This window comes from Amia ocellicauda, chromosome 22, assembly GCF_036373705.1.
Source record: "Amia ocellicauda isolate fAmiCal2 chromosome 22, fAmiCal2.hap1, whole genome shotgun sequence".
In the NCBI taxonomy this organism is placed as follows: domain Eukaryota; kingdom Metazoa; phylum Chordata; class Actinopteri; order Amiiformes; family Amiidae; genus Amia; species Amia ocellicauda.
Genome location: NC_089871.1, coordinates 4,580,631 through 4,607,081, shown reverse-complemented (window position 1 = coordinate 4,607,081; position 26,451 = coordinate 4,580,631). Strand labels below are relative to the sequence as shown.

The 26,451-nt window shown below is 47.5% G+C and overlaps 1 protein-coding gene across 12 annotated transcripts in view; it reads left to right on the top strand.

Moving 5' to 3' along the window:
- Positions 1-26,451, top strand: part of acaca (acetyl-CoA carboxylase alpha) — a 65,855-nt gene that overhangs the window by 34,975 nt on the left and 4,429 nt on the right. For 6 of the 12 annotated variants that reach the window (XM_066695577.1, XM_066695573.1, XM_066695576.1 and 3 more), the window contains 13 exons: positions 2,554-2,823; positions 3,240-3,337; positions 3,460-3,580; positions 3,711-3,821; positions 11,625-11,768; positions 12,957-13,077; positions 14,936-15,032; positions 15,647-15,743; positions 15,946-16,081; positions 19,012-19,189; positions 19,328-19,440; positions 23,372-23,526; positions 24,635-24,805. In XM_066695577.1, the coding sequence (XP_066551674.1) occupies positions 2,554-2,823; positions 3,240-3,337; positions 3,460-3,580; positions 3,711-3,821; positions 11,625-11,768; positions 12,957-13,077; positions 14,936-15,032; positions 15,647-15,743; positions 15,946-16,081; positions 19,012-19,189; positions 19,328-19,440; positions 23,372-23,526; positions 24,635-24,805 (1,812 nt within the window). Of the gene's footprint in view, positions 1-2,553; positions 2,824-3,239; positions 3,338-3,459; positions 3,581-3,710; positions 3,822-11,624; positions 11,769-12,956; positions 13,138-14,935; positions 15,033-15,646; positions 15,744-15,945; positions 16,082-19,011; positions 19,190-19,327; positions 19,441-23,371; positions 23,527-24,634; positions 24,806-26,451 lie in introns of all 12 variants that reach the window. The other 6 variants (XM_066695574.1, XM_066695568.1, XM_066695571.1 and 3 more) reach the window with 1 other exon arrangement.

The following is a 26,451-nucleotide window of genomic DNA, read 5'->3' as shown; positions in this document are numbered from 1 at the left end:
TCATGTTCAAGAAACCAATTTGAAATGATTCGACCTTTGTGACAGGGTGCATTATCCTGCTGGAAGTAGCCATCAGAGGATGGGTACATGGTGGTCATAAAGGGATGGACATGGTCAGAAACAATGCTCAGGTAGGCCGTGGCATTTAAACGATGCCCAATTGGCACTAAGGGGCCTAAAGTGTGCCAAGAAAACATCCCCCACACCATTACACCACCACCACCAGCCTGCACAGTGGTAACAAGGCATGATGGATCCATGTTCTCATTCTGTTTACGCCAAATTCTGACTCTACCATCTGAATGTCTCAACAGAAATCGAGACTCATCAGACCAGGCAACATTTTTCCAGTCTTCAACTGTCCAATTTTGGTGAGCTTGTGCAAATTGTAGCCTCTTTTTCCTATTTGTAGTGGAGATGAGTGGTACCCGGTGGGGTCTTCTGCTGTTGTAGCCCATCCGCCTCAAGGTTGTACGTGTTGTGGCTTCACAAATGCTTTGCTGCATACCTCGGTTGTAACGACTGGTTATTTCAGTCAAAGTTGCTCTTCTATCAGCTTGAATCAGTCGGCCCATTCTCCTCTGACCTCTAGCATCAACAAGGCATTTTCGCCCACAGGACTGCCGCATACGGGATGTTTTTCCCTTTTCACACCATTCTTTGTAAACCCTAGAAATGGTTGTGCGTGAAAATCCCAGTAACTGAGCAGATTGTGAAATACTCAGACCGGCCCGTCTGGCACCAACAACCATGCCACGCTCAAAATTGCTTAAATCACCTTTCTTTCCCATTCAGACATTCAGTTTGGAGTTCAGGAGATTGTCTTGACCAGGACCACACCCCTAAATGCATTGAAGCAACTGCCATGTGATTGGTTGGTTCAATTTCTCATTAATGCAATTATCTAACCAACCAATGCATTTAGGGGTGTGGTCCTGGTCAAGACAATCTCCTGAACTCCAAACTGAATGTCTGAATGGGAAAGAAAGGTGATTTAAGCAATTTTGAGCGTGGCATGGTTGTTGGTGCCAGACGGGCCGGTCTGAGTATTTCACAATCTGCTCAGTTACTGGGATTTTCACGCACAACCATTTCTAGGGTTTACAAAGAATGGTGTCAAAAGGGAAAAACATCCAGTATGCGGCAGTCCTGTGGGCGAAAATGCCTTGTTGATGCTAGAGGTCAGAGGAGAATGGGCCGACTGATTCAAGCGGATAGAAGAGCAACTTTGACTGAAATAACCAGTCGTTACAACCGAGGTATGCAGCAAAGCATTTGTGAAGCCACAACACGTACAACCTTGAGGCGGATGGGCTACAACAGCAGAAGACCCCACCGGGTACCACTCATCTCCACTACAAATAGGAAAAAGAGGCTACAATTTGCACAAGCTCACCAAAATTGGACAGTTGAAGACTGGAAAAATGTTGCCTGGTCTGATGAGTCTCGATTTCTGTTGAGACATTCAGATGGTAGAGTCAGAATTTGGCGTAAACAGAATGAGAACATGGATCCATCATGCCTTGTTACCACTGTGCAGGCTGGTGGTGGTGGTGTAATGGTGTGGGGGATGTTTTCTTGGCACACTTTAGGCCCCTTAGTGCCAATTGGGCATCGTTTAAATGCCACGGCCTACCTGAGCATTGTTTCTGACCATGTCCATCCCTTTATGACCACCATGTACCCATCCTCTGATGGCTACTTCCAGCAGGATAATGCACCATGTCACAAAGGTCGAATCATTTCAAATTGGTTTCTTGAACATGACAATGTGTTCACTGTACTAAACTGGCCCCCACAGTCAACAGATCTCAACCCAATAGAGCATCTTTGGGATGTGGTGGAACGGGAGCTTCGTGCCCTGGATGTGCATCCCACAAATCTCCATCAACTGCAAGATGCTATCCTATCAATATCGGCCAACATTTCTAAAGAATGCTTTCAGCACCTTGTTGAATCAATGCCACGTAGAATTAAGGCAGTTCTGAAGGCGAAAGGGGGTCAAACACAGTATTAGTATGGTGTTCCTAATAATCCTTTAGGTGAGTGTGTAATATATATATATATATATATATATATATATATTTATATTTGCATAAAACGAATATTTTCTATTATGCAAATTATTAATATTATGCAAATGGAAAAAAAGCATAATTCTGTGCTTTTGCAATACATATCCTTCGAAACGTTGCATCATTTAAATGGTATTGCACTGGTATGAGCTGATGGGCTGGACAGGGTGGACTGTGCCAACTGAGGAGTCTGTTTTTTGGAAGGTGTCTGGAATGTAAATGGAATGCAATCGGAATGTAAGAGAATCTGGTCTAGATCATTGACGTAACTTTTCTCATTAAATTCAAGCTGATCTCCCCTCAAAGTCTGTTTTCTGTGAGGATCTGAGAAACGTCAGTCCGTGAGAGAATAACAGAATGCCAGCAGCCGAGGCGTAAAGTAACGGCAAAGATACGGCAGATTCTGACGCGGAAGGGTGTTTATCCTACCTGCAGCAAGAGCGTGTCTGTATATCATTGTTTTTTCTTTGCACCCCAGATCGGCATGGTGGCCTGGCGCATGACCCTGAAGACCCCGGAGTACCCCGCGGGGCGTGACATCATCGTGATCAGCAATGACATCACCCACAAGATCGGCTCGTTCGGGCCGCAGGAGGACGTCCTGTTCCAGCAGGCGTCGGAGCTCTCCCGGGACGAGGGCATCCCACGCATCTACATCGCGGCCAACAGCGGGGCGCGCATCGGCCTGGCGGAGGAGATCCGGCACATGTTCCACGTGGCCTGGCAGGACCCCGCCGACCCCTACAAGGCGAGTTGCCTCCTGCTGAGAAAACATTCGGGATTCGGGTTATGTATGCGAGCAGCTCGTTTCTCTCTGGGAAGCTGAGCATGAAATTAAGGCGAATTCGCCGGCAGAAGGCTCCAATCAGCAGTTTGACTCGCAGCCCCCAGCGCTCAAGTTTTTACATTACTGGGGGGCGGCAGGTAACTTTCCCAGCCGGTCGAGCATTCAGCTGTGGAGCCCCCCGCCCTCACAGTACATTTTTTGATCTTTCACCTGTTTTAGTGAAAACTAAACCTGGACCAGCGCAGATAGCAGAAACAGGTGAAAGATCAAAAGAAATAAACCGTGAGTGGGTGAATCCATGCTCTAGAACTATCCCTGAAGTTCTGAACACAGCGGATTGAGAGGGTGATGTTGCTGTTGTCTCTCTGTGCCTCCAGGGGTTCAAGTACCTGTACCTCACGCCCCAGGATTATAAGAAGGTGTCGGCTCTGAACTCTGTGCACTGCGAGCACGTGGAGGATGAGGGCGAATCCAGGTGAGAGTTTTTTTCCGCCACTTGTCGGCACCTCTGTGACTAACCGGTGCATGCTGGGAGGGCGGTAAACGAACCCTTTTTGAATTTGGGCTGTGGTGTACTGACATGGCCCTCTCCCACAGGTACAAAATCACAGACATTATCGGGAAGGAGGAAGGCCTGGGCGTGGAGAACCTGCGCGGCTCTGGGATGATCGCCGGGGAGTCTTCGCTGGCCTACGAGAAGGTCATCACCATGAACCTGGTGAGGCCGGGTCCCCACAATGCACCTCACCGACACACGAGTTTACTGACGGACAGACGCATCCAGGAAAAAGAGTTTTGAGCTGTCCTTGACAGGCTGGGCTCTGTACTGATTTTGTTTGTGTGTACAGGTGACTTGTCGTGCAATCGGGATCGGGGCGTACCTGGTGAGACTTGGCCAGAGGACCATCCAGGTGGAGAATTCTCACATCATCCTGACCGGAGCTGGGGCCCTCAACAAGGTCAGAGGGCTGGGGGGCCAGGGGACAACACAGACTGACAGTATTGGGAGGGAGGGGGATGTGTTAAGATCATTTTTTCAGGAGGAATCACTTTTTTGGGTACAGAGGTAACGTGAAATATTTATGCAACACAAAACTGAGCCTTGGCAAGGGAGGTGGGGGAATTTAAATATAAGAACATAAGAAAGTTTACAATCGAGAGGAGGCCATTCGCCCCATCGTGCTCGTTTGGTGTCCATTAATAACTAAGTGATCAAGGATCCTATCCAGTCTGTTTTTGAATGTTCCCAAATTGTCTCTTCAGCCACATCGCTGGGGAGTTTGTTCAGATTGTGACGCCTCTCTGTGTGAAGAAGTGTCTCCTGTTTTCTGTCTTGAATGTCTTGAAGCCCAATTTCCATTTGTGTCCCCGGGTGCGTGTGTCCCTGCTGATCTGGAAAAGCTCCTCTGGTTTGATGTGGTCGATGCCTTTCATGATGTTGAAGACTTGAATCAAGTCGCCAAGTAGTCTCCTCTGTTCCAGGGTGAAAAGGTTCAGTTCCTCAGTCTCTCAGTAGGACTTTCCCTTCAGACCTGGAATAAGTCTGGTTGCTCTCCTCTGAACTGCCTCTAGAGCAGCGATATCTTTCTTGAAGTGTGGAGCCCAGAACTGTCCACAGTATCCAGATGAGCTCTAACTAGTGCATTGTACAGTCTGAACATCACTGCCCTTGTTCTCAATTCTACACTTTTGACAATATACCCTAGTAATATGCCAGGACTGTTTGTCTGAGCTAAACTTGCACCATTGCTCTAAATACCAGCAGTAGGTGCTTTCTTTCACGGTAGCAGTCTCATTGCCTCCCAGTTCAGTCTTATTGTATTTTTTCCTGCATATCATGACACAGTAAATTCCTTTTATAAAAAAAAATCCCAGGAAGAATACATATCACAATCAGTCTGGACGAACCTAGAGATCTCGGTCACACACAAACACACACATAGTGACACACAAAATTATATTTACATACATCCAGCTACACACACACACACGCGCACCCTGTTCACGTACAACTCCCTCTCTCTCCCTCCCTCTCCCTCTCCCTCCGAACGGCTTGCCATGGAAATTGAAATAATGATAATGTGTCCCTCTGACTGCATCAAAGTATTGCCACTTCAAAAAAAAGCCGGAAGGCATGAAATGCAAATGACAACGTGGAGCAGATGGATTGAGTGCCTTCGCCTTCACCCGATGAATCTTAACGTGGGGGGGGGGGTGTGAGAGAAGGGGATGGCGCCGGGGGGAGGCGAGTGTGGTGGGTGGGGAGGGGGGGTATGGCGAAGAAGAAGACATCTGAGTTGTTCGTCTGTTAACGTGCACAGGTAATAATGCACAGATTTGTCATTACGGACGTCTGGCAATAAATTTGTTTTTCATTGTCAGGCCCCGGCAGGGTTTTTCTCCGGCACACTTTTGAGGCGCAGAGGGGTCAGCCGGCGCCATATGGAAGCAGCTGCAATTAGACTTTAATCGTGTTGTATTTTGACTGCGGTTGTTTTACAGTTGATTTACAGTACGGGTAGAAATCCGCTGTACGTCCCGACCAGCAGGTTAACTGTCGGCACAGAGAGCTGCTTCCTCTGACATCGGCGCTGCTCCTCCTCTTACAGGGAGGACGTAATCTGTTGAGTTTCCTGAGTGTATGATTTATAGATTTGTGAGGTGCACAGATTGCATACGTGTGTGTGTGTGTGTGTGTGTGTGTTTAGATTAACCTGCTTTACCTATCTTGAGAGGGAATGTTTTGTAAACGAAGCAGTGTGGAGTGTATTTATTAAAAGGCCATTGATGACATGAAACATACTATTTATTTACCTCATTCAAATCCGCTGTGGTTTGTGTAGTTGTTGAACAAGGGTTATCCCAGTTTAATAGGGATTAATAGAACAAACAGTCTCCTTATTATTGGTTTGTGTATATGCATATTGTAATTATATGTATACCTATGTATATATGCATGTGTGTGTATATGTGTGTGCGTATAAATGAGTGTTTGTGTCCTCTGTTGCGTTTTATTTGGAGAAGGTTAATGCATTTTCAGTTGAATGGTTTCTGCTGATTTTCTCTTTGTTAGTTGTAGTTCAGTAAGACGGTCCAAGCGGGCCTGAAACTGTGGCTGCTGCTGTGTTTTCCTGTGTCAAACGTGTATGTTCAGTTCACACAGTGATGCCTCCATTTGTGCGTCTGCTGCGACGGAAACCCGACGAACAAGACCGCAAATTCCCCTGCAACGCACGCGGAGACAAAAACGGGCAAATGGAAAACGCAGTTTGTTGGATTTGTCTGTGTTGCTTTTTAACGCGGCGACTTCTGAACGCCTCGTGTGCACAGCGAAGTCAGCGTCTTCAATTAGTGTTTTTACACTCGGTGCACACAATCTTGTTAAAGGGTCTCTCAGTATCTGTGTATACAACACACTGTGGGGGCCGCAGTTAAGAGACGGCGACCCGCTCTCATCATTCGTCTTGTGTTCCTTAGAAAGTGTGAGCGGGGGAAATCCATTAACCCGTCCTGAACTGTATATGATTGCTTCACATCAATGGGAATATTATACATGCAATTTATTATGAGGATGATGATGATGATGATGATGACTGATTATTATTATTATTATTATTATTATTTTGGCGACACTTTCAAATCAAGGCATATTCAGTGTGTATCAGTATGAATTTGGCAGCTATTAGCAATCATCGGTTGATAAGCATTGTGCCCGCCTCATTGAGATATTGTTCTGGTGACATTTGCTCAGGATTCCCATGCCTCCGCGGACAGTGGTTGACGATGGCCGTGTGTTTATTGTGTGTGCAGTGCGAGCGCGTCTTCCCTGTTGTTTGTGTGGACATGTCTCACCGACAGCCCAGCCTGACCGCGCTATAAGCGGGTATAGTTAAACAGCAGCCTTCCCTGATCCTGGGCGCCAGTGGGAGGGTATAATTTATTAAACGGGAGGCAGAAAGAAACAAATTATACCGGTGTCTTTGTGTTGTTCTTGTCTCTCTCTCTCACACTCCCGGTGTTATATATTTTCACACTTCAGTGATCGCCCCCACACATACTCTCTCCCTCTCCCCCTCTCCCCCTCTCTCGTTCACTGGTACACATGCTCGCTCTCTCTCTCTCTCTCTCTCTCTCTCTCTCTCTCTCTCTCTCACGCTTTTGCTCTCTCTCCCCCATCTCAGGTCATGTTGCAGCAGCTCCAGTAGAAATAATAGGATGGAAAAGCGTGAGGTTGTTATTTGCATAGAAATAGCATGACGCCCCAGGCAGCTTGGGAGAAGGACACAGAGATCATTTGTCTAAAATTTTAATGAAAACTTTTGCTGAGACAGAGATTTTTTTTCTCAAGCCCCCCCATCCCTTCCAACACCCCCCCCTCCCCCTACCCCTCTCACCACCTCCTCCTCCTCCTCCTTTCCCCGTCAGTGAATTAACGTGGCTCGATTTAAAATTAGATGACACATCGCAAATCGCTGCATGCCAGAATGCAATAACATGTAAATTTCAATTTGCTGGCTCTAATAGAAGCCGGGATGGCGGTGCCATTGAATTGTAGGTTTGCAGCGGCGACGCTTCGGTTGCGATTTCCCCTGTATCGGCGTTATATTGAGAAATGCGGCCCAGAGTCTTTATTCCCCTGTTGTTTTTTCAGAACAGTTGGGGACTGGAGCAAAATGCCTGCTTCGTAGAGGGAGACTTGATCCCTTTTTAATTTCTGTCACGAGAAATGGAGGGATTACTGTGATGTAGCACAGACAGCGGGAACTCTGTTCATATCCCGTTTCAACTCCCCCCCCGACTCTTAACTGCCTCAGTGCAGCAGGACTTTGAGAAGGAGGAGGGCAGGTAGAGAATAGTATTTGGGGGTGGGCATTTTCATCCCACGTTAGAAGACAACACATTTGTTTTATCCACCAACTCGTCTTTTATTCAACAGTGTGGTCCTGTTTTATAGTGATTTGTAGTGTGTCATGTGTTGTCCCCTCAGGTTATGGTAGTGTTTCCTGGGGGAGGGCTGGGTGGGCCGTGGTGATTCAACCACCAAGCCCTCAACTGTCTCTTTGGAGGAGACAAACTGACTGGAGGATAACTAGGCCTTCTGGTTCTCATTCCACTTCAGCTCTTACCAACCGAAGTGAAAAAATTACCTGATTTGTCCGAATTAGCTCAGTTTCAGTGTGTCATCGTGTATTGTGATGGACTACACCCTCCCAGAGCGCTGGTCTCTCACTGTGACGCGTTGTAGCAGCGAAAAGAGTAAAGCAGAGCTGTGTGTGTCGAAGCTCACGCTGCCACTTTAAGTTCCCAGCAATGCCCCCTCCCCCCTCCTTGCCCGCTCCCCTGCCCTTGGGTTGCTGTGACTTTCTGCGCTGGGAGGAGCGCGGCGCTGGCACTGTGGATGTGTGAGATGCCACTCTGCTGATGCAGTTGGACAGTGTCAGAGGCATGGTGCCAGGCTGGTGACAGCTCTACCCCCACCCCCAACCCCCCCAGCTTACCACTGTAGGTCTGCAGAAACTATAGTTAGCTATAGTATCAGTGCAAGATGCTGTTTATTAATAACAGTACAGTAAATATTAATTTGCATAAAACAGCTTAAAATGCAGTGATCTGTTAACATTTACAGATTTTTGTTTTGGTCAGAACCTGCTATTTTTATAGTACTCGGCTACTGATTTTTGGTTGATTTTTGAGTGCTTATGTATTGACAAATGCCCAAGTCTGGCTGTAGTTCTGCTCTCACATTCGGCATGTTGCTGTGGTTTCGTAACCCACAGATCAGTTATGGTGAGTTTCTCCTGGGCCCGGTGTGTCAGTGCTTGGAGATCCTAGTCGTGGAAGGTGTGTATAAAATTAGACTCCTATCGGATCCACTCGGTCCGGATCTGCGGTGGCACACAGTTGTAGAAAAGGAACAAGAAACGCATCTGTCAGGGCTGTGGCTGTTTGTACAGGCACAGACAGATAGCGACACCCTTGTGTTTTAACAGCTGACACCGAGCAGGTTACCACAGCAAGGGGTTAGCTCTGCCACTCAAAGATGCATTAAATTAATTACCGCTGTTGAATTTACCTCGATGTAGTGACTGCAGAGTGATTACAAGAGCAAATATTGCAAATGGAGAGCCGGGGAGCAAGTTTTTTTCTCTTCTTCCCCCTTTCGTTTGGCATATTAATGAAATTCCGGTAGGGTGTCGATGTGCAAAGAGCGCCCAGCCCCTCCTGGACCTGCGGCTCCAGTCAAGGTGACCGTGCAGCCTGCCAGCCGCCCAGGTCGGCCTGACAGCTTTAGGAGCGTGCGTGAGATTTGTAGCCGTAGACAAAACCAATAAAGGCAATAAAAAAATAAATGATGGCAAAAGAGGTGAAAGCAAAGGGGGAACTGGCAACCTCTCCTGCTTTTATGGAGGTGTGTCACCCCCTCCGCCACCCCACGCTGCACGGCATGCTGGGAAGAGGGGTTAATGAGCCCTGGGGGTCAGAGCCACGGCAGAGAAGCGAAAATGAGTTCAGTGGCCTCGGCGTCATCCTTCACGGACCCCACTTTCACACTCGCTGTACATGCACACGTATGCAGACGCAGGCACACACGCTCCATCTTGTGTTCTTCACAGGGCACTTGGTAAAGCTTTTTATATTATATATAACACAGTACTGTGATGGTTACACTTAACAGTCTGGTCTAAACATGCACCTCTCTATTTTTGCTTTTCAGAACAGATATTAAACATTGAGAAATATACTTGCCTGTGTTCTCCAGCATTGGCTTCTGTTCTGGTCACTGTTTGAAAAAGAGACAGAGAAATTGCCATAGAGCAGAGAGTGGTGTTCAAATCACTCCTTCAAGCCCTGTACACTGTAAATGGGACATATAAGAACAATATATATGTGTAAGAAAATTAAAATTAAAAAGACATGCCTGCAAACGGAAGAAAAGATGAGTCGGAGACTGAACTTGATGGAAGACTTTAAACTTTTCCAAGTAAACATTGGTCCAATACTTAAGGCTTTGCCTCAAAAATATTTGAATCGTCCTTCCTTAACACTAATACAAATCTTAATTGACCATTATTATTAATTGAGTTTATAATATTAATGCACTACCCCCCCCACAAACACATACACACATCTTCGATTGGGAGGTTACAAAAAGATAAAGAAATGCTTTGGCGAGCCGGGCGCTGTGTTATCGCATAGTGTTTGCCCAGGGTGGCAGTGCCAGTCGGCAGATGGCCGTGGTTGTGGCAGCAGGGGTCTGGGCAAACTGTGTGCCTGGCAGGGGCGGGAGCGAGCCCCCAGCTCTGTGCCCGGCACTCTGCCACGTATTCACCCTGCCAGGGGGCACCGTGGAGGGGGGCAGCTCAGGCAGGCGTGGAGCTCAGAGCAGCATGCCACCTGCAACTGTTTTAGTTATTTTCTGATCAATTCATTCATTTTTATCCGTTAAAAATACAACTTAACTAGCGTCCCTTGTAGTGTATACCCTGCCTGGATCACTGTGACCCTGTACAGGATGAATATGAATATGAATATGGAAGCATGGAAAAAACACGTTGCATCCTCATCAGAACAGCTTTCATACATCAACACAAAGAGGGAGAACAACAGCCACTCGGGGAAACAAACACAAGGCAGGAGGCATGTCTCGTCACCACCTTACACAGTTCATTGAAGGCCATTACTGGATCGCAGCATCCCGGTTTGCGAACGCGGCCAGTGAAGTGTAACCGTGTGAAATGCTGTAACTGAGTGGAAGTGTATTGAGAACAGCGGTTCATAATTTGTTGTGCATAGAAATGTGTTAATTTAAAAACAGGGAGAAAAGGCTATAATACTTTACAGGCAGGGTGCACTTGTTGCTTGTTTAGAAATCGGAATTAATACTAAATGAAACGAATGAGGACTCGACGGGCAACAGGAACGGTACATGAGCGAGCGCGTGAATTTTAACATTCGAGCAGAAACATGACCGGGTCAGCGAAGGGGCAGAGATCTCGCTGTGTCTCGGTGATGAGAGCCAGTGTGTTTTTATAGACTGGTTTTCCGCACCCGCTCTGAGCGTCTGGCCGAACAACGGCTCTCCTTCGCCGGGCCTGTCGATATCTGAGGGGATGACATGTCAAAGAGCAGAGGCCCAGGGTATTAACACACACTGGAGGTTACAAAGCACCCCCCGGGGGCGGACGTCCCTGCCCCCCTCCCCGACCGCTGGGTGACAGAGCGCTGTTTAATACCCAATCGACAGTATTGACGTTTCGTGGCCCAGCCATGCGTGGCCACACTTTTTCTTTTTTTCTTGTCTGTGTATGATTTTATTGAACGGATGAAATGTAGCCGGGAGCGGCAGGGACAGGGCTGTAAACCCATCTCACTGCTTCACCCATAATAGTCTGCGAGGGCATAGAACTGTCCGGTGCTGCCCAGTGCCAGTGGGATTGTTACACTTGGATCGTCCACAGTGGCACAATCATGGACATTCACAGACAAGGACAGTCCCTGTTTAGTATAATGTGAATAGAAAGTCATTAAATATAAATTGAGATGGGAGAGTTTGAGGGCTGTGCTGTACCTTGAAAATGCCAATCTCTCCTTGAATGTCCTGTTTGTGTCATTTAGGGTGGGCAACTTATATGTGATGCATACATTTTTGGAAAAAACAAAAACAAAACTAAAGACTGTTGGAGCTGGGGGATGGAGTGGGTGTCTGTGGTGGAGGTGTGAGGCTGGAAGTGAGCAAATCTGTGTGTGTTTGTGCCCCACAGGTGCTGGGCCGGGAAGTGTACACCTCCAACAACCAGCTGGGGGGAGTACAGATCATGCACAACAACGGTGTGACGCACAGCACGGTCTGTGACGATTTCGAGGGTGTCTACACGCTGCTGCAGTGGCTGTCCTACATGCCAAAGGTAAACCGTGGGTCGGGGGGATGGGGGGTCACTCACAGAGTACAGAAGCACAGAGAGGAGTGCAGTGAAGGCTGGTCAATGCCACGATCGATATCCAGTGCGTCCGCTTCAAAACACAACAATTACCGGCCAGATATGAATACACAACAGCCACACAGGAGTTTAAAGCCACTTCTGAAGGGCTTTGAAGTTTTTTAAGGGCTGCCAACCTTGCATGTCTCTCTGGAGTGAGGACAGTGGGCAGTCTGCTCTTGTTTGCCACATTCACACTGACCCCTGAACCGTGGAATCCCCGGTTGATTCTCGAAATGTGGCAAAATAAGAGACAGGATAGAGCATGTGCCCGGCCATGTGAGTATGGACAGGAAGCCCGCTTAGGCTAATGAATCTGCCATGTGAGTTAACTCGTTTCATGGCGGTTCCCCCCCGCTGCGTGGGCCCGGCTCTAGCACCAGCACTCGGCCAAGCCCTCCCTCTCGAACAGCATGGCCTTAAAAAAACGCTCAACCCAGAATTCCTTTTTTGATTTACGAGCAGCGGTGTGATAGTATTGCTCCCCGCCGCCAGCGACATATGGAGACTGTGTGTTCAGGCAGATGCAAAAGCAGACGTGCCTCCGAAAGGCACAGAAGTGTCGAGCGTGGTGTGGAGGTGGCGCGGTGTGCGCGGTGACACGGCAAGTTAGTGCTGCTCCGCTGTCCTGTCTCTTCCCTCCAAGCTGCGGGCGCTCTCTGTGGGCTGCATTCATAAAATATTTTCCGCCACGCTACCTTCACACTGCCCAGTGCAGAGGATCTCGTGGCGGCTGCTTTCTGTTTAATTCCTGGTTCTGCAACGTGCTTCCCGTTCAAGCTGTTTTATCCCATTTGCTGTGGCTTGTACTGCCCTGTCGCTGTCACTTATCTAGTCATGGAACTTCCTTGGTTGTTTCTTTTAAGGAAATCCACACAGCTGCACTTTTTCTATAAGTTAACTTGTTGGGCTTTTGAAAGGGAGTTGCCTTGAATCAGAATAGCAGCTGCTGAAATTTATAATATATATTGATTATCATGAATATTAATGATAATAATAGTAATAATAATAAATTAACTGCCCAACTTCACTGCATCGTTTTCTAAAAGCGTGTGTGTGTTTGGAGTGGTTGCAGACGCTTTCTGAACCCTGCCCCCGTGTCGTCTTCTCTCCCAGTGCAACTCCAGTCCCGTGCCCATCCTGAACGCCAAGGACCCCATCGACCGGCCGGTGGAGTTTGTCCCCACCAAGGCGCCCTACGACCCGCGCTGGATGCTGGCCGGCCGCCCTAGCCAGAGTAAGGAGGCCTCTTTGCGGGGGAGGACAGCCCCCCATTGCATAGCCTCAAACTCTACTGGTGAAGCACAAAAGTCAATACTTATAAATGTATTTTTATTTCGGTCACACATGTCTCTCTGTGCGTATATTCTGTGGGTACCGAAACTGAACTCTGCCTGTCTCTTGCTTATACGTGCTGGCTGGCAAGGCCTCTATCTGCTCTGCGATGGGAGTCCTGTGCCCGTTTCTGCTAGAAGTACAGTACTTTACTGTGGATGTATGTAGGCCTCCCCCAGGGACGATGTGAGTGAATGGGCCGGTCTGTAGGGAATGGTACTAATCATCGTCTGTGTGGATACAGTTGTAGGTTTTTGAAAAAAGGAATCTGAATGTAAATTGGCTGATTCCCTCTTTTTTTTTTTTTTTTTTTTTTTTCACGTCTATACCCGAGCATTTTGAATGAGAAAGACGGGGTTCTTGACAGAATTCGGCCTCTCTCTCCAGATCGGCTCTCCTTTCAATTCCCCCCCCGAGCCCACAGCCCTCACACACACACACTGCTGATTTATATTCATCCCATCTCTGTTGGCCGAAGGGTACCTGGATGCATTAACATCCCAGCACTTCTCCCGGCTGAATTAAAGAGGAGGGTTTTTTTGGTGTGTGTTTTAAGGATATATATTTTTTTAATCTTTTTTTTTTTTTTCCTCCACTGGTCATTTTTATCCTTCCCTCCCATCACACAATTGCTGCAGCAGCAACTTCTAAATGGAGTGACTTCATATTTTAATTTAGTGTATGCGGTTAAAAGGGGGGAAAAAAAAACCTGGTGATTTGCGGTGATAAGTTCAAGCGGATATCGAAGAGGTTAAAAGTTAAGGTAATTCATTACAGCAGATAGCACCGCGATATTCTTCATCCTGACGCCCAGCACGGGTATGGAATCTAAACGATCGGCCCAGATGCCTGATGAAGAGATAATACTGGAATTGATGGTCATATTTTACAGTGGGTCATGCCAGTGCAGATTATAGAACATAGTAATTACAAGTTTTGTCTGGAGAGAAGAGGAGGAGAAAAAAAATCTTTGTTTTACTTAAGACAACCCAGGCGGACTTAATTGAATTTGAACCTCTGAAACTATTCCTGTTGTGTTAACACTTTTAAGAGTTGAACTGCTGAGTCTCCCGTGCTGCTGGGAACTGAGAATTCTTTAATAAAAATGATTAACAGAGATAAAGCCCAGAAAAGAATAGAAACCTTGTTATCTTAATCTGGAAAACTTCATGTTTTAATCCCACTTAATGTGTAAATATATAATGTATTCGTATTACTATATATTTGGAAATGTATAGTACTTGTATGCAGATTTTAATTTTGTTAAGTGAGGTGGAATATTCATTTCAACAAATCGGAATGATTTCTATAAAACAATTTGGAAAAGTTGGTTTAATGCACGCAAACCTTATTTGATGTGATTGTTGTTGTTTTTTCAAATCTTCGACCAAGTTTTGCTACAGAAATACATAGCCCCCCTGAAATAGTGACGATTTGTCAGTTTTCTACCTGACGCCCAAACAGAATGATATATAAATGTCCACAGTGACTAATCTAGTCACAGTAGCAACGTCTGTCATCCTGAGTAACTCTCAGCCAGTAAGGCGTGGTTAATCAAGAGCAGAGTTTTCCAGTCAAATGTAAGATCAGATGATAATTCAGTTTTGTAATGAAAGGGATTCCTGTAACGGAAGCAGAACGGAAAGGTTTGGAATGTTTGGGGGGTTCTGGAACTGGAGGAGAGCTTGCCGTGTGAGGTGCGGCAGGAACATCAGTCATGTTGGTTCACTAGCTTCTCCTCTCCGTGTCCTTCTCTCCAGGTCCTAAGGGCCCTTGGATCAGCGGCTTCTTCGACCACGGCTCCTTCCTAGAGATCATGCAGCCCTGGGCCCAGAGTGTGGTGGTGGGCAGAGCCAGGTAGGTCCAGCCCAGCAGGATTTCCTCTCCTTAGTGGGTGGGGAAGGGCTTTCATACCGTTCTGGTGACAGCAGTGTGGGGCCATCAGGTGGCACTGTTTCCTGTGAGGATAGTGTTGTAACTGTTCACTGACCCCCCGCACCCTGACCTGACCTCTCTCAGGGTCTGGATCCACAAACACCCAATTTCTAGAAATATTGAGGGGAAAACCTAATTTTCTTTTTCTGCAGAGTCTTGTTCTCTTACAAAATCATTAATATTCTTCCGATCGCATTAACACCCCCTCCAATTCTTACCGTACACATACCAAACTCATACAGTGGTTCATTATGATACCATGTTGTACATGTGTGCTTTTTGTTTACAGATAGGATAGATTTATTTTTTGAGTTACGATCGGTTGAAAACCCCAGATTTGCCATTGACTTCTCTGCTCTTCTCTCCGCATTGATATAGTACTGGGATTTCCCATTGCAGTCCAAATATCATATATTAATTGATTTCCGCATAAAATATTGATATCACTTCCCCTAATAATAATTAAACTACATTAAATTCGTATATACAGAGCTTTAGTACTGATTTAAAATTATTGTTGTTATTCAACAATGCAGGCTGGGTGGGATACCCACTGGAGTGGTGGCTGTGGAAACCAGGTCTGTGGAGCTGTCGGTGCCAGCGGACCCAGCCAACCTGGACTCTGAGGCCAAGGTACATTTTTTCTCTCTCTCTCTCTCTCTCACACAAACTACAGCCTAGCATCCACCAATACCTTGGCTACAAATGGTAATTGTACCACGTTCACTTTAAACGCACTGCAGATGAAGTCGGTTGGCGTGCAGCTACAGACCAGTGTGAAAGGGAGTGGGGGTCTGGGGAATGGGGGGGTAACTGTCCTCTCTGTGGCCCTCAGATCATCCAACAGGCCGGCCAGGTGTGGTTCCCCGACTCGGCCTTCAAGACGGCCCAAGCCATCAAAGACCTGAACCGCGAGGGGCTGCCGCTCATGGTCTTCGCCAACTGGAGGGGCTTCTCTGGGGGCATGAAAGGTCAGCATCCCGAGCCGCCCACATGTTCCCTGCCTGCATGCGCTTCCTTCCTCTAGATCTCTTCTCACTCCAGTCAATTACGGATGTCCAAGTGTCACCTAAGGTCCACCTAAGAGCTTAATCCTAAATTTAATCTGAACAACTAACTGAAAAGGGCTGGAATATAGTGTTTTTAGAGCAAGAAGAGGATATTACTAAATATCACAAAGTTCTGAGAAATGTGTGTAACAGTGCGGAGTAAAATCCTCTTTGGCTGCCTTTCCTGAGCTAGGAGGCCAACTCTGGATAAAACCCTTTTATTAAGGTGATTATGAACCAGAAAGGGCACAGAGGATGAATCATAACCCACAAGTTGAACGAGACCCAATGCACTTGAGTGTCTGTGGCAGATCTTATTGTGGGAGACTTCAGTAGCTGTTGTCTTCAACGGAGCGCCCCTGCCAGCTGGAGTCTCGTAGTTCTTTTTTCCCCATACACAAAAGGTCACAATAACCAAACGTTTCATCCTGGCGGAGAATCAGGTCTGACATATTATTGACAGGTGGCGATGAAAAATATTCCAGTGTTCGCATATATACCTTTTTTTTTTTCCTCTCGTTTAAAAAACAACCACGTGACGGAGACTTTGAGATGTGTGTCTGTTAGGAGACAGCGCGTCAGCTCGTGCTTTAATAGCTTTTTAAACGGAGACAGCTAGGTGTCAAACGCACTGCTGTTTAATTAATTTTGTTTGTCCTGCTCAGCTTTTGATAGTCATGGGCGGCTGGGTATCCCTGTTGCCAGGAAGGAAACAAAAGGGAATCTTGCTCTACAGAACCAGACTGCCAGTGTATCTGCTTGTGGGGGGGGTGGGGGGTTGAAGAAGGAAAAAAGAAAAGGCACTCTACAACGTTGTGACAAACTGTGGTCCTGCCCTGTACAGTTTGTTTAGGCAGGCAGCCAGAGAGGAGCCGAGGAGCTGTTGTCCAAACGGCGTATCTCTGAGAATAAAAACGCGATAGTGGCGTCACAGACACGTGCAGTACCTTTGTGCCGTGTGGGAATGTTTGTAGCGTATATATCTGCATATATTTATTTGACTCGGGGGCCCCGCTCTCTGCCCGGTGGCCCACAGGACTCCACAGCACCATGAGCCGCGGCGTTCATATACACATCAGGTGCTCCTCTAATAACTGTGGATAACCTGTGCTGCCCACGTGCCGGAGCGGGCCAGTCCTGGACTCGCTGGAGCGGTCACTCCAATTTCAACTGGGCATGCTCCAGAGTGTGACTGGGCCACGCTGCGGGGGCGAGGGCGAGAGCAGTGTGCGGAGGAGGGGAATATGAGCTGTGTACAGAGAGAAGAGCTTGGGGACTCTCTTCTATTCGGTTGTGACGTCTGATTGTGACCAGGGGTCAGAGGTCAGGCGGGGAGGTGGGGATGGATGTGACGATGCTAGGACAGGGACTGAGCTCTCTGGTGGCTGTAGGGGACCGTGACTCTCGTTTGTCTCAGACACAAAAGCGTCCGGGGCCTCGTGGACTCGGGTGTGATTGTGCGTGTGTACGCGTGCGTGGGTGCGTGTGTGTGTGAGAGTGTATTTTTAAAGGAGAGAGCAGTGAGCACATCCCGTTGCCTTAACACTGCTTTGATTATTCATAGAAAATGCAGAAGAGGGGGAGGGGGGTAGGAAATAAATAAATAAATAAATAAAAATAAACAATTACAGCACCCCTCAGTGCACACACTGCGAGGAGCCAATCGCTGTGTCGGCCAAACGACTTGGAAATTGTGTGTAATGAGTAGGAAAAGATTAGAGGCAGCTCTTGCTAGGCTGAAAATTGACATTAGTAAAAGAAAACTCTTTACTAGTCAACCTAGGCGGTCTAATTTAAGCAGTAAAAAAAAAGGAGGGAGCAAAAAAGAAACAAATCGTAGAGTACAGGAGAGGCAGTGTCGCTCTAGCGTGCATCTCCCGGCACGTTTCTCAATCTTACTGCAAGGTTATTCAGCATAATGCAAAATTCAATTAGAAGTCGGGGGAATATTGGGATGGGGGAGTCGTTTTGGAGGTGGTTTGTTGCGGTGAACTGGCGGTGACCCATGCTGTCGGGACGTCATGCGTGAAATTCACTAGATATTAACACCGGGGTCCCCGCCTGGCGCGCCACGCTGCCTGTAATGCACAACGAGAGCCGTCAATTTCCGTTGCGTTGGCGAGCACATCACCGCTTTTGTAGATTTTGTTGTGTGTGTGTGTGTCGGTTTCTTTTTACGACCTGAACATATACGGACTGGGGGGGGGAGGTGGGTGTATTGTGTATGCTGCGCCACGTGAGCAAATCCGAAACCAGGCACGCCGAGAGATCGCATTTCAGACAGAGAGTGTTATAAAATGGAATGGCTTGCGTGCCGTACTCCTGCCCTTCAGACCCTTTACGATCTGTAGCGGAGTCCTCGTGGGGCCGTCCCGTAGGTGTGCTGTGACGACTGAACGATGGCTCGGGGTGGGCTTTGAAGTGAGCCCACATTTCTCCCAAGCGAAAGGGAGAGAGAACGAAACTACTCGTGTTTAAAAAGAAAAACAAATGGATGGGAACCAGTAATGTGCAACGGAGATGAACAATGCTTTGCTGCTTAAGCGTTGAATCGCTCCCCTCCCCAAGTTTTATTTTTTATCCCCTCAACTTAGTATCTTAAAAGCTTTTGTTTTATGTACATAGCACTGATCAATTGCTGACAGTGACTCAAAATAAGTAGTAGAAAGTCAAATTAAACCAACGCTACTACAAGTTTGTATTTAGTGATTCGCAGGCAGGTAAGAGTTTCGATTCGCTCTAGGCTTTAGTGGAAACCTTTCTGTTTCAGACCTGTGCCGACCCAGTGTAGTTCGGCCCCGTTCCAACTCGGCCCAATCGAATCACACGGTGTGTCTCCCCTCTCCTCGCAGACATGTACGACCAGGTGCTGAAGTTTGGGGCCTACATCGTGGACGGCCTGCGGGAGTACCATCAGCCGGTGCTGGTGTACATCCCGCCCCAGGCCGAGCTGAGAGGTGGGTCCTGGGTGGTCATCGACCCCACCATCAACCCCCGGCACATGGAGATGTACGCGGACAAGGACAGCCGGTAAGCTGCTCGGAGAACCTTCCAGAACCAATCACTCAAGAACCCAGTTAAGAATGTTCAGTAGGACCTGAAACTAAAAGCAATTAATTATTTGTGTGGATAAATGTAGCAACTCTCTCTCTCCTCTCCTCTGCACAGTGGGGGGGTGTTGGAGCCTGAGGGCACAGTGGAGATCAAGTTTCGGAAGAAGGACCTGGTGAAGACCATGAGACGAGTGGACCCGATCTACATGAGTCTGGCCGAGCGTCTGGGTGAGTCCATAGCTTTGCCTGATTTTTATTTTTTTTCTCCCTCTCCCCATCCTCACGTTCTCTCTCTCTCTTTTCTGCCATCCCATCTTCTAAGCTTTAGCTCCCCTACCATCTCTTACCCCTTCTCAACCCTAGCATCTCCCATAATCCCTCTTGGTCCAGTTATTCTACCCTGAATGCTGCTGTTGTGTAAAACAAACAGCCCTAAAAAACACTGTGTTGTGTGCAGCTCCAGTGTGCGCACTGCGTTATAACCAGGCGCAAATCCCAAATGTTGTTGCCGAAGCCCTAAAGGGGGGTAAGCAAAGGGTTTCAAACAGCAGCCGCTGAGAAAGAAATTGTCTGTAAAATTTGTGAGTGCCAAGCGTGCTGTCAGTACGACCTCACAGGGCAGCTGAGTGGGCTGCAGGCACAGTGGCGCCTTCATTACCACTGCGGCCCGTTTTAGCGCTTTTGTTTGTTTGTTTGTTTCTTTCATTTCTGGCTGTTTTTTTTTCCCTGAAGCGATTATGCCAGTCGCAACTTTAGAAAACGTCGAATATAAAAAACATTACAAGCAAACGACAAAGGGAGAGACGCAACAGGCGCCGCCAAACAGAAGTTAAACTGCTACCCACCCTTCGCCCACATAGAGACTGCCCTTGAAAACAAGCCAACAATCTGTTTCTCTCTCTGCTGCTTAATTAATAACAATCTTTTTGACCGTGTGCAATAATTATATCATAATAATATTAATAGTAACCGTAATGAAACGGGGATAGAGACTGGATATTGGCCAAATTCCACCTTCACAAGTTCTCCCTTTAAAACCCAAACCCGTTTCTATTCCCCGAGGAGGCGGAGCCCTGTGTTTCATTTCCCGGTCTTCTGTAGTAATCTGTATTTGTACATGTAAAGATGCTCGGCGGAAAAAAAGAAAAAAGGTAGAGATTTCAGCTCAGTGGATAACACAAAGGATTGCATAATTTAGCCCTTTTCTTCCCCCCCCCCCGATCTTCTTTCTCCCTTCCTCCTTCTCTCTCTCTCTTTCTGGCTAATTTAAAATTTGTCAAACTCCGGCGTCTTCTGGATCGCTGGCCTTTGATATTTTGCTCACTCCATTTGCTACAAACAAGCCGCGGGCCCCGGTTCCTGCTGACTGCTGCAGAAGCACCGCGGCTCCATTTATCTTGCGCCGCCGACTGAATGCTTACTCATTACAGGGGCTCGCGCTGGGTTAACCCTCGCCGTGCCGGGGCCCTACCTACACCCAGTTTCCCCCCCGCCCCCGACACACACACACACACACACCCGATCCCATCACTCCGCTGAAGATCAAATCACTCGAAAGGCCCACACGGTGCCCAGACAGGCCCTGGCACACTGGGGTGCTTGGCTGCTGTGTGTGTGTCGAGCACATCAGTGTGTTTGTCCTTTATCCACTGGAATCTGTTTTCAAAGTGCCTGCCAGCGCTTGTTAATAGGTGGTTTAATGACTATTATAATAGGCATCGTAAGTGTGACTGTTTTGAATAATAATTATAATAGTATAAATAATTATTTCCCTGAGATAAAATAATAGTTTTGTAGTTGGGACATTGCAGCAGAGACAGGTGTGTGTGTGTGTGTATACAGGGAATGTGTCAATTACTGAATGTGTGTTGTGTGTATAGGTAATGTGTCAATGAACACGTGTGTGTGTTTGTATGTGTGTGTACAGGGAATGTGTCAATTAATGTGTGCGTGTGTGCATGCACAGGGAATTTGTCAATGAACACGTGTGTGTGTGTACACAGGGAATGTGTCAATGAATACGAGTGTGTGTATATTTGTGTTTGTACAGGGAATGTGTTAATGAACACGTGTGTATTTCTGTGTGTGTGTACAGGCAATGTGTTAATGAACATGTGTGTGTATTTCCGTGTCTGTGTATTTGATTTGTGTTTGTGTGTGTACAGGGAATGTGTCAATGAAGAGTGTGTGTATATTTGTGTTTGTTTGTAAAGAAAATGTGTTAATGAACACGCATGTGTATTTGTGGGTGTGTGTGTATTTGTGTTTGTGTGTGTGTGTACAGGGAATGTGTCAATGAACGTGTGTGTGTGTGTCTGTGTAGTATTATCTCTCCTGCGCTCCTGGCTGTGCGCTTAACCCCTTCCCGCCCTCTCCCCGGGGAAATGTGTCAATCTGAGAGACCACAGATCAATCAGCGGCTGATTATGCTTTTCATTTTCCTTCAATTGATTTCATTCGCGGCTGAAAATAGGCATCTGCTGTCAGCATGGCGCGGCGGGCTGCGCGGGGCTCTGACGGATTGGTTTTGACAGAGATCAATCTCTCAGCTGATGGGCAGGGAGGCCAGGGAGCACGGAGCCAGAACTGCATTACAGAGAGAGCGGCCCGTGCCCGGCTAATACACACTGACAGCCTGCCCCAGACACGGCAGTACAGCACACACTGACACCGCTGCACACCGGAGATATTCCTTTGTTACTGGTGGTCTTGATAAAAGTTAGGCAATTTCACAAACGTCTTTTTCTTTCAAACAAATGGTCTTGCTGACACCTGAAACTTAAAAAAATAATGATGTGCATCATCATCATTTAAAAAACTCTCTTTTAAGCTACAGAGCAAAAAAATAAAAACCTGGAACTCCGCTACGATTAATGGCTTTCTCCTAATCTCTCCCAAGATCTGTTATAATAAGATAGGTAGATAAATTAGAAATGGCGCAAGTGCAAGATGAACCATTTCTATCGTGGTTCATTTTTTTATTTCCTGTGAGAAACTCCCAATGAAACCGGAGATCAAAGCGAGACGGGAATAAGAAAGGATAATCGTACGTAGATTTTTTTATATTCGCTAAGTAGGATCCCTTTGATTTTGTTGTTTCAGAGGATGAAATGCAGATGAGTCTCTCGTGGATGGTTTATGTCAGGACGGCTAGTCTTTATAACGCTCTTCGTTCGACATGCATCGTATAGCAGTCCAGTGCAGGCCTGGGATCAATCAGCCCCTAATAGCACCCCCCACCCACCTCCACACCTCACACTCGGGGCTTTTCTTTCTCTTTTTCGTTCTGAAAGCGTATGTTCTCCAGGGTCTCACCGGAGGAGTCAGAAATCTTCACAGCGGCAGAGGCTTTAAATTGAGCAGAAAATAGACATTGACATATTTGTTAATATCATCTTAATCGCCGGCCCGGCTGGCAGGCGGCCTCTCTCTCCGGCCCGCTCTCGCCCAGAGAGATGTGAACTCCGCGCGGGAAAGGGGTCAGCGCGCGCCGGCGTCTGTATGTCTAGTGTTGCCGCGGACGTGTGATCGAGCAGCGTCCTACTTTTTCCGAGCAATTTTACCTTCCTTACTCGAAGCCCCCTGCCCTGCCGATGTGGGAGTGAAACTGGCGCTGAAATGAGTGTTTGCCTCCACCCTCTGTGTGGCTGCAAATTATGTAACCATCGTTGGACACACACAGCACATAACTATTGATGTATTTCCAGAAACCGAGCTGGGCTGTGCTCATATCAATGTAAGCTTCTAGCAGATCCCTACTCCACCTCTACTTTTCTTGTGTAACCATTCAGAGATAATATCTGAATGGGATTTTTTTTTTAAGATAATGATTCCAGAAGAATGCATTGACTCATGGAAATGCTTTATAAGACCAAACCGAGACTGGATGCTTGGTACGGTCAGGAAGTGCCACTTACATGCACACGTTTGGCCCCAGATTCCTGTTTCTGAATGCATTTCAAATTGTCTGTTTCTCTAGCCTGATCAGACTCCTCCTCCTTTGAGAATTATTCACTTGTTTCTCTTGCTATGGTTGGCTTTTATGGGGACCCCCTTGGACTGTTCCCTGAGCACGTTTGGCCGGCACAGATCTGTGTGTATGTCTGCGCTGATGGTTGTGATGGGCATATAATGGTGGTTTGTATTGTCTCCTGCCCAGGCACCCCCGAGCTCAGTCCCGCTGAGCGCAAGGATTTCGAGGGCAAGCTGAAGGAAAGAGAGGAGTTTCTGCTGCCCATCTACCACCAGGTCGCAGTGCAGTTCGCCGACCTCCACGACACCCCCGGGCGCATGCAGGAGAAGGGCGTCATCACTGTAAGTCCCGTACTGAAGGGTGTTGGGGGGGGGAAGCACACCACAGGGGGCGTGGCTGCCAAGGACACGCGACGCACTCCTAAGGAACAGAACCCACCGAATCCTGGTGAAACGCGGGACACGGCTCTCGCCTGAATGCAGAGTAGCACTCCACCAGCAGAAAAACTTAAGCCTTTTAATTATCTCCTGATTACCTGGTATATCACCTTCAGTAATACAGAGTGAACCCCAGGAGAGAAATCCAATCAAACTCTCCATTAACCGGGAGAGTTTCAGGGGGTAAAATAAAATGTTTTTGAATATGTGTCTGAGAGACTTTTTAATCTCCCAGCTTTTACTCGAAAGTTTATTTTATTTTTTATTTTCATTCTCCCACACAAAGGGATGAGTCTGTTGAGGCATCGCTGACCATCGGGGGTTTGCTTCATAATTTTAAAATGTCTGTATTGGTGATAGCACTGTAGTCTTTGATATCTAAGCCGTATCTTCACTATATATGTATTTTTTTTTAAGACCAGGTATTAATTGACCTGACAGTTGCTGGATTTTGCTAACTGTGAATCTGCTGTTCAGGCACTGTACCCAGGTTTCAGCAAATAAAGGTTACTGTGGGGGGTGATGCTGTAAATACTTAATTGTGCCAAGGCTGGGCATGTGGGGGGGCAGATGTGGCCGAGTCTCACGTGCTCAGTGGTGCTCGCATCGAAACCCGGGTTCAGTTCTGCAGACGTGTGCTTTCTGTACTTGCCAATTACCTGCCTTCAATAATAACGAGCAATTAGTTGCTGGCAGATTCTCCTAATCTGATCTTTTTTAATTCTCTGCTGGAAGCATTGATAGCAGTTGGCTATTGATGGCAATTCGAGATTCATGATCCAGGCTGGGGGCGACAGGGGGCTCAGATTTCTCAGCTTGGCGTACGGTGAATGTGAAAAGTGGACCTGAAAGTTTAGCAGCACCTTCAAAGCAGCACTAGACTCCCTGACTGGGTCTGTGATAATAAAGCCACTAATATGCCTAATGATTATTGGCAGGTGTGAACCAGCGCTGTGTGTTAATAGTTTAATAGTGAGGCGATGCTGACCGGCCGTGGGGGTGTGTGTTGCAGGATATCCTCTACTGGCGAACTTCCCGCCACTTCTTCTACTGGCGTCTGCGCCGGCTGCTGCTGGAGGACACGGTCAAGAGGAAGATCCAGGCGGCCAACAGCGAGCTGACGGACGGCCAGGTGCAGGCCATGCTGCGCCGCTGGTTCGTGGAGGCCGAGGGGGCCGTCAAGGTGAGAACCCACCGCACACACGCACAGGCACATACACGCCTCCTGAAGTGATGTAGTTAAACATTTCTGTGTTGTAGATCACTGGTTCTCAACCCTGGTCCTTGGAGGACCCCAACCCCGCTGTTCTGTGTTCCAATTACTTAATTGAACCAATTTGCTTATATTTGACAAAATTGTGTAACTGATAAAAAGTTAATAAGATAAGTTCCTTATACAATCTTATACTTAAGTTTAAACCCTACTGTTTAAAAGGTTCTGATTTAGGAAATTATTAGTTCAATTAAAGGTTCAAGTAAGTAATTGAGAGCAAGGTTGAGAACTGCTGATTTAGATCAAGCACTTACCAAAACACACATGCTATACAGCTTTAATTGTTAATGAAACAAAAATACATATTTATCAACATCACAGTGAAAACAGTGAGATCATTCGAAGATGCTTAGATACCAGGGAATTATGCTTTGACACGTAAACAAAGCGTGTGCTGGGCTGTGATGTCTCGGGGAGGAGAGGAGCAGAACAGTAGGCCTCGGACGGGGCAGCCCTGGTCTGGCCGAGAGTCTCTGCTGTGCAGTTCGTTGTCCTCCGCTGCCGCAGCCCGGGAGCCCAGGTGAGGCCTGTGTGTTTTGCCGAAGGTGTGACTCAGTCTATTAAACTGCCAGGCCGCCTCCAGCACGTCCCTCCAGCAGGAATGATTGGCTTCCGCCGCTGTGTGCAGCCGGACATTATGCATCATGAATAATAATCGTCTCCAGGCTGCTTCCGTGTCGACGGCACCTTGTCAGATTCTCCACAGTAGCCCTTTTAGACCACCATCACCAACACGCAGATAAGAACGGCGTTTCACCTGGTTTTTAAGCCGATTTTCCCTTTTTGCACAAACAAAACACTAGGTCCAACATGTCTTAAAAACTAAAACCGGGAACTCATTTTTCCACCGTGGAGCTGCGGTCGAGTCCATTTTTACCGTCCTGTCCAGCAGAGAGGCGTTGCTGTGCCCAGGCCGGGCCCAGATGGCAGTGTGGCGCTTAGTATTCAGACTCGGTGCCAGTGTGCGCACCAGCTCCTGCTAAACAGCCCCGCAGCCCTGCGCCAGGCACTGACACCTCTGCCCACTAAATACTGTTGGCACCGCACCGGCTGCCCGCTTCCCAGCATTCCTGCACCAGTCAGGGGGATGATGTCGTTTCTATGTTTTGTTGTTGTCGAAACCTCGGCAGACGAGCGCTCCACACCTGGAGTGCAGTGTAGTGCACCGTCCCCCTCTCCGCCTTGACTGCAGCACCGCCTCATTCAGTCCCCGGAGAGGGGGGTGCGGCGGATTCCAGCGTGCCTGTCACGCAAAGCTCCTTACTTTTAAGGGATTCTCGCTGGGGAGCTCTGCGTCGCAGGGGAGGCTGAAAACTGCCACCAAGTAATGAAGGTACAAATAAACCGCCACGCAGAGATGATAGAAGTGTCCCTAACACTCGAGACTCTGCTTCAAATGGGAATCGCAGAAAGAAAAGAGAGAGGAGAAGGGGGAAAAAGAGAAAAGGAGGAAAAAAAAAAGCCCTGGAGTGATGCCAAGTTCCCAAGGTAGTGTACAAGTATCTTTAGAAGCCGGCGTCTTGTTAGCTAATACATTACACCAATCAAGGCGAGTT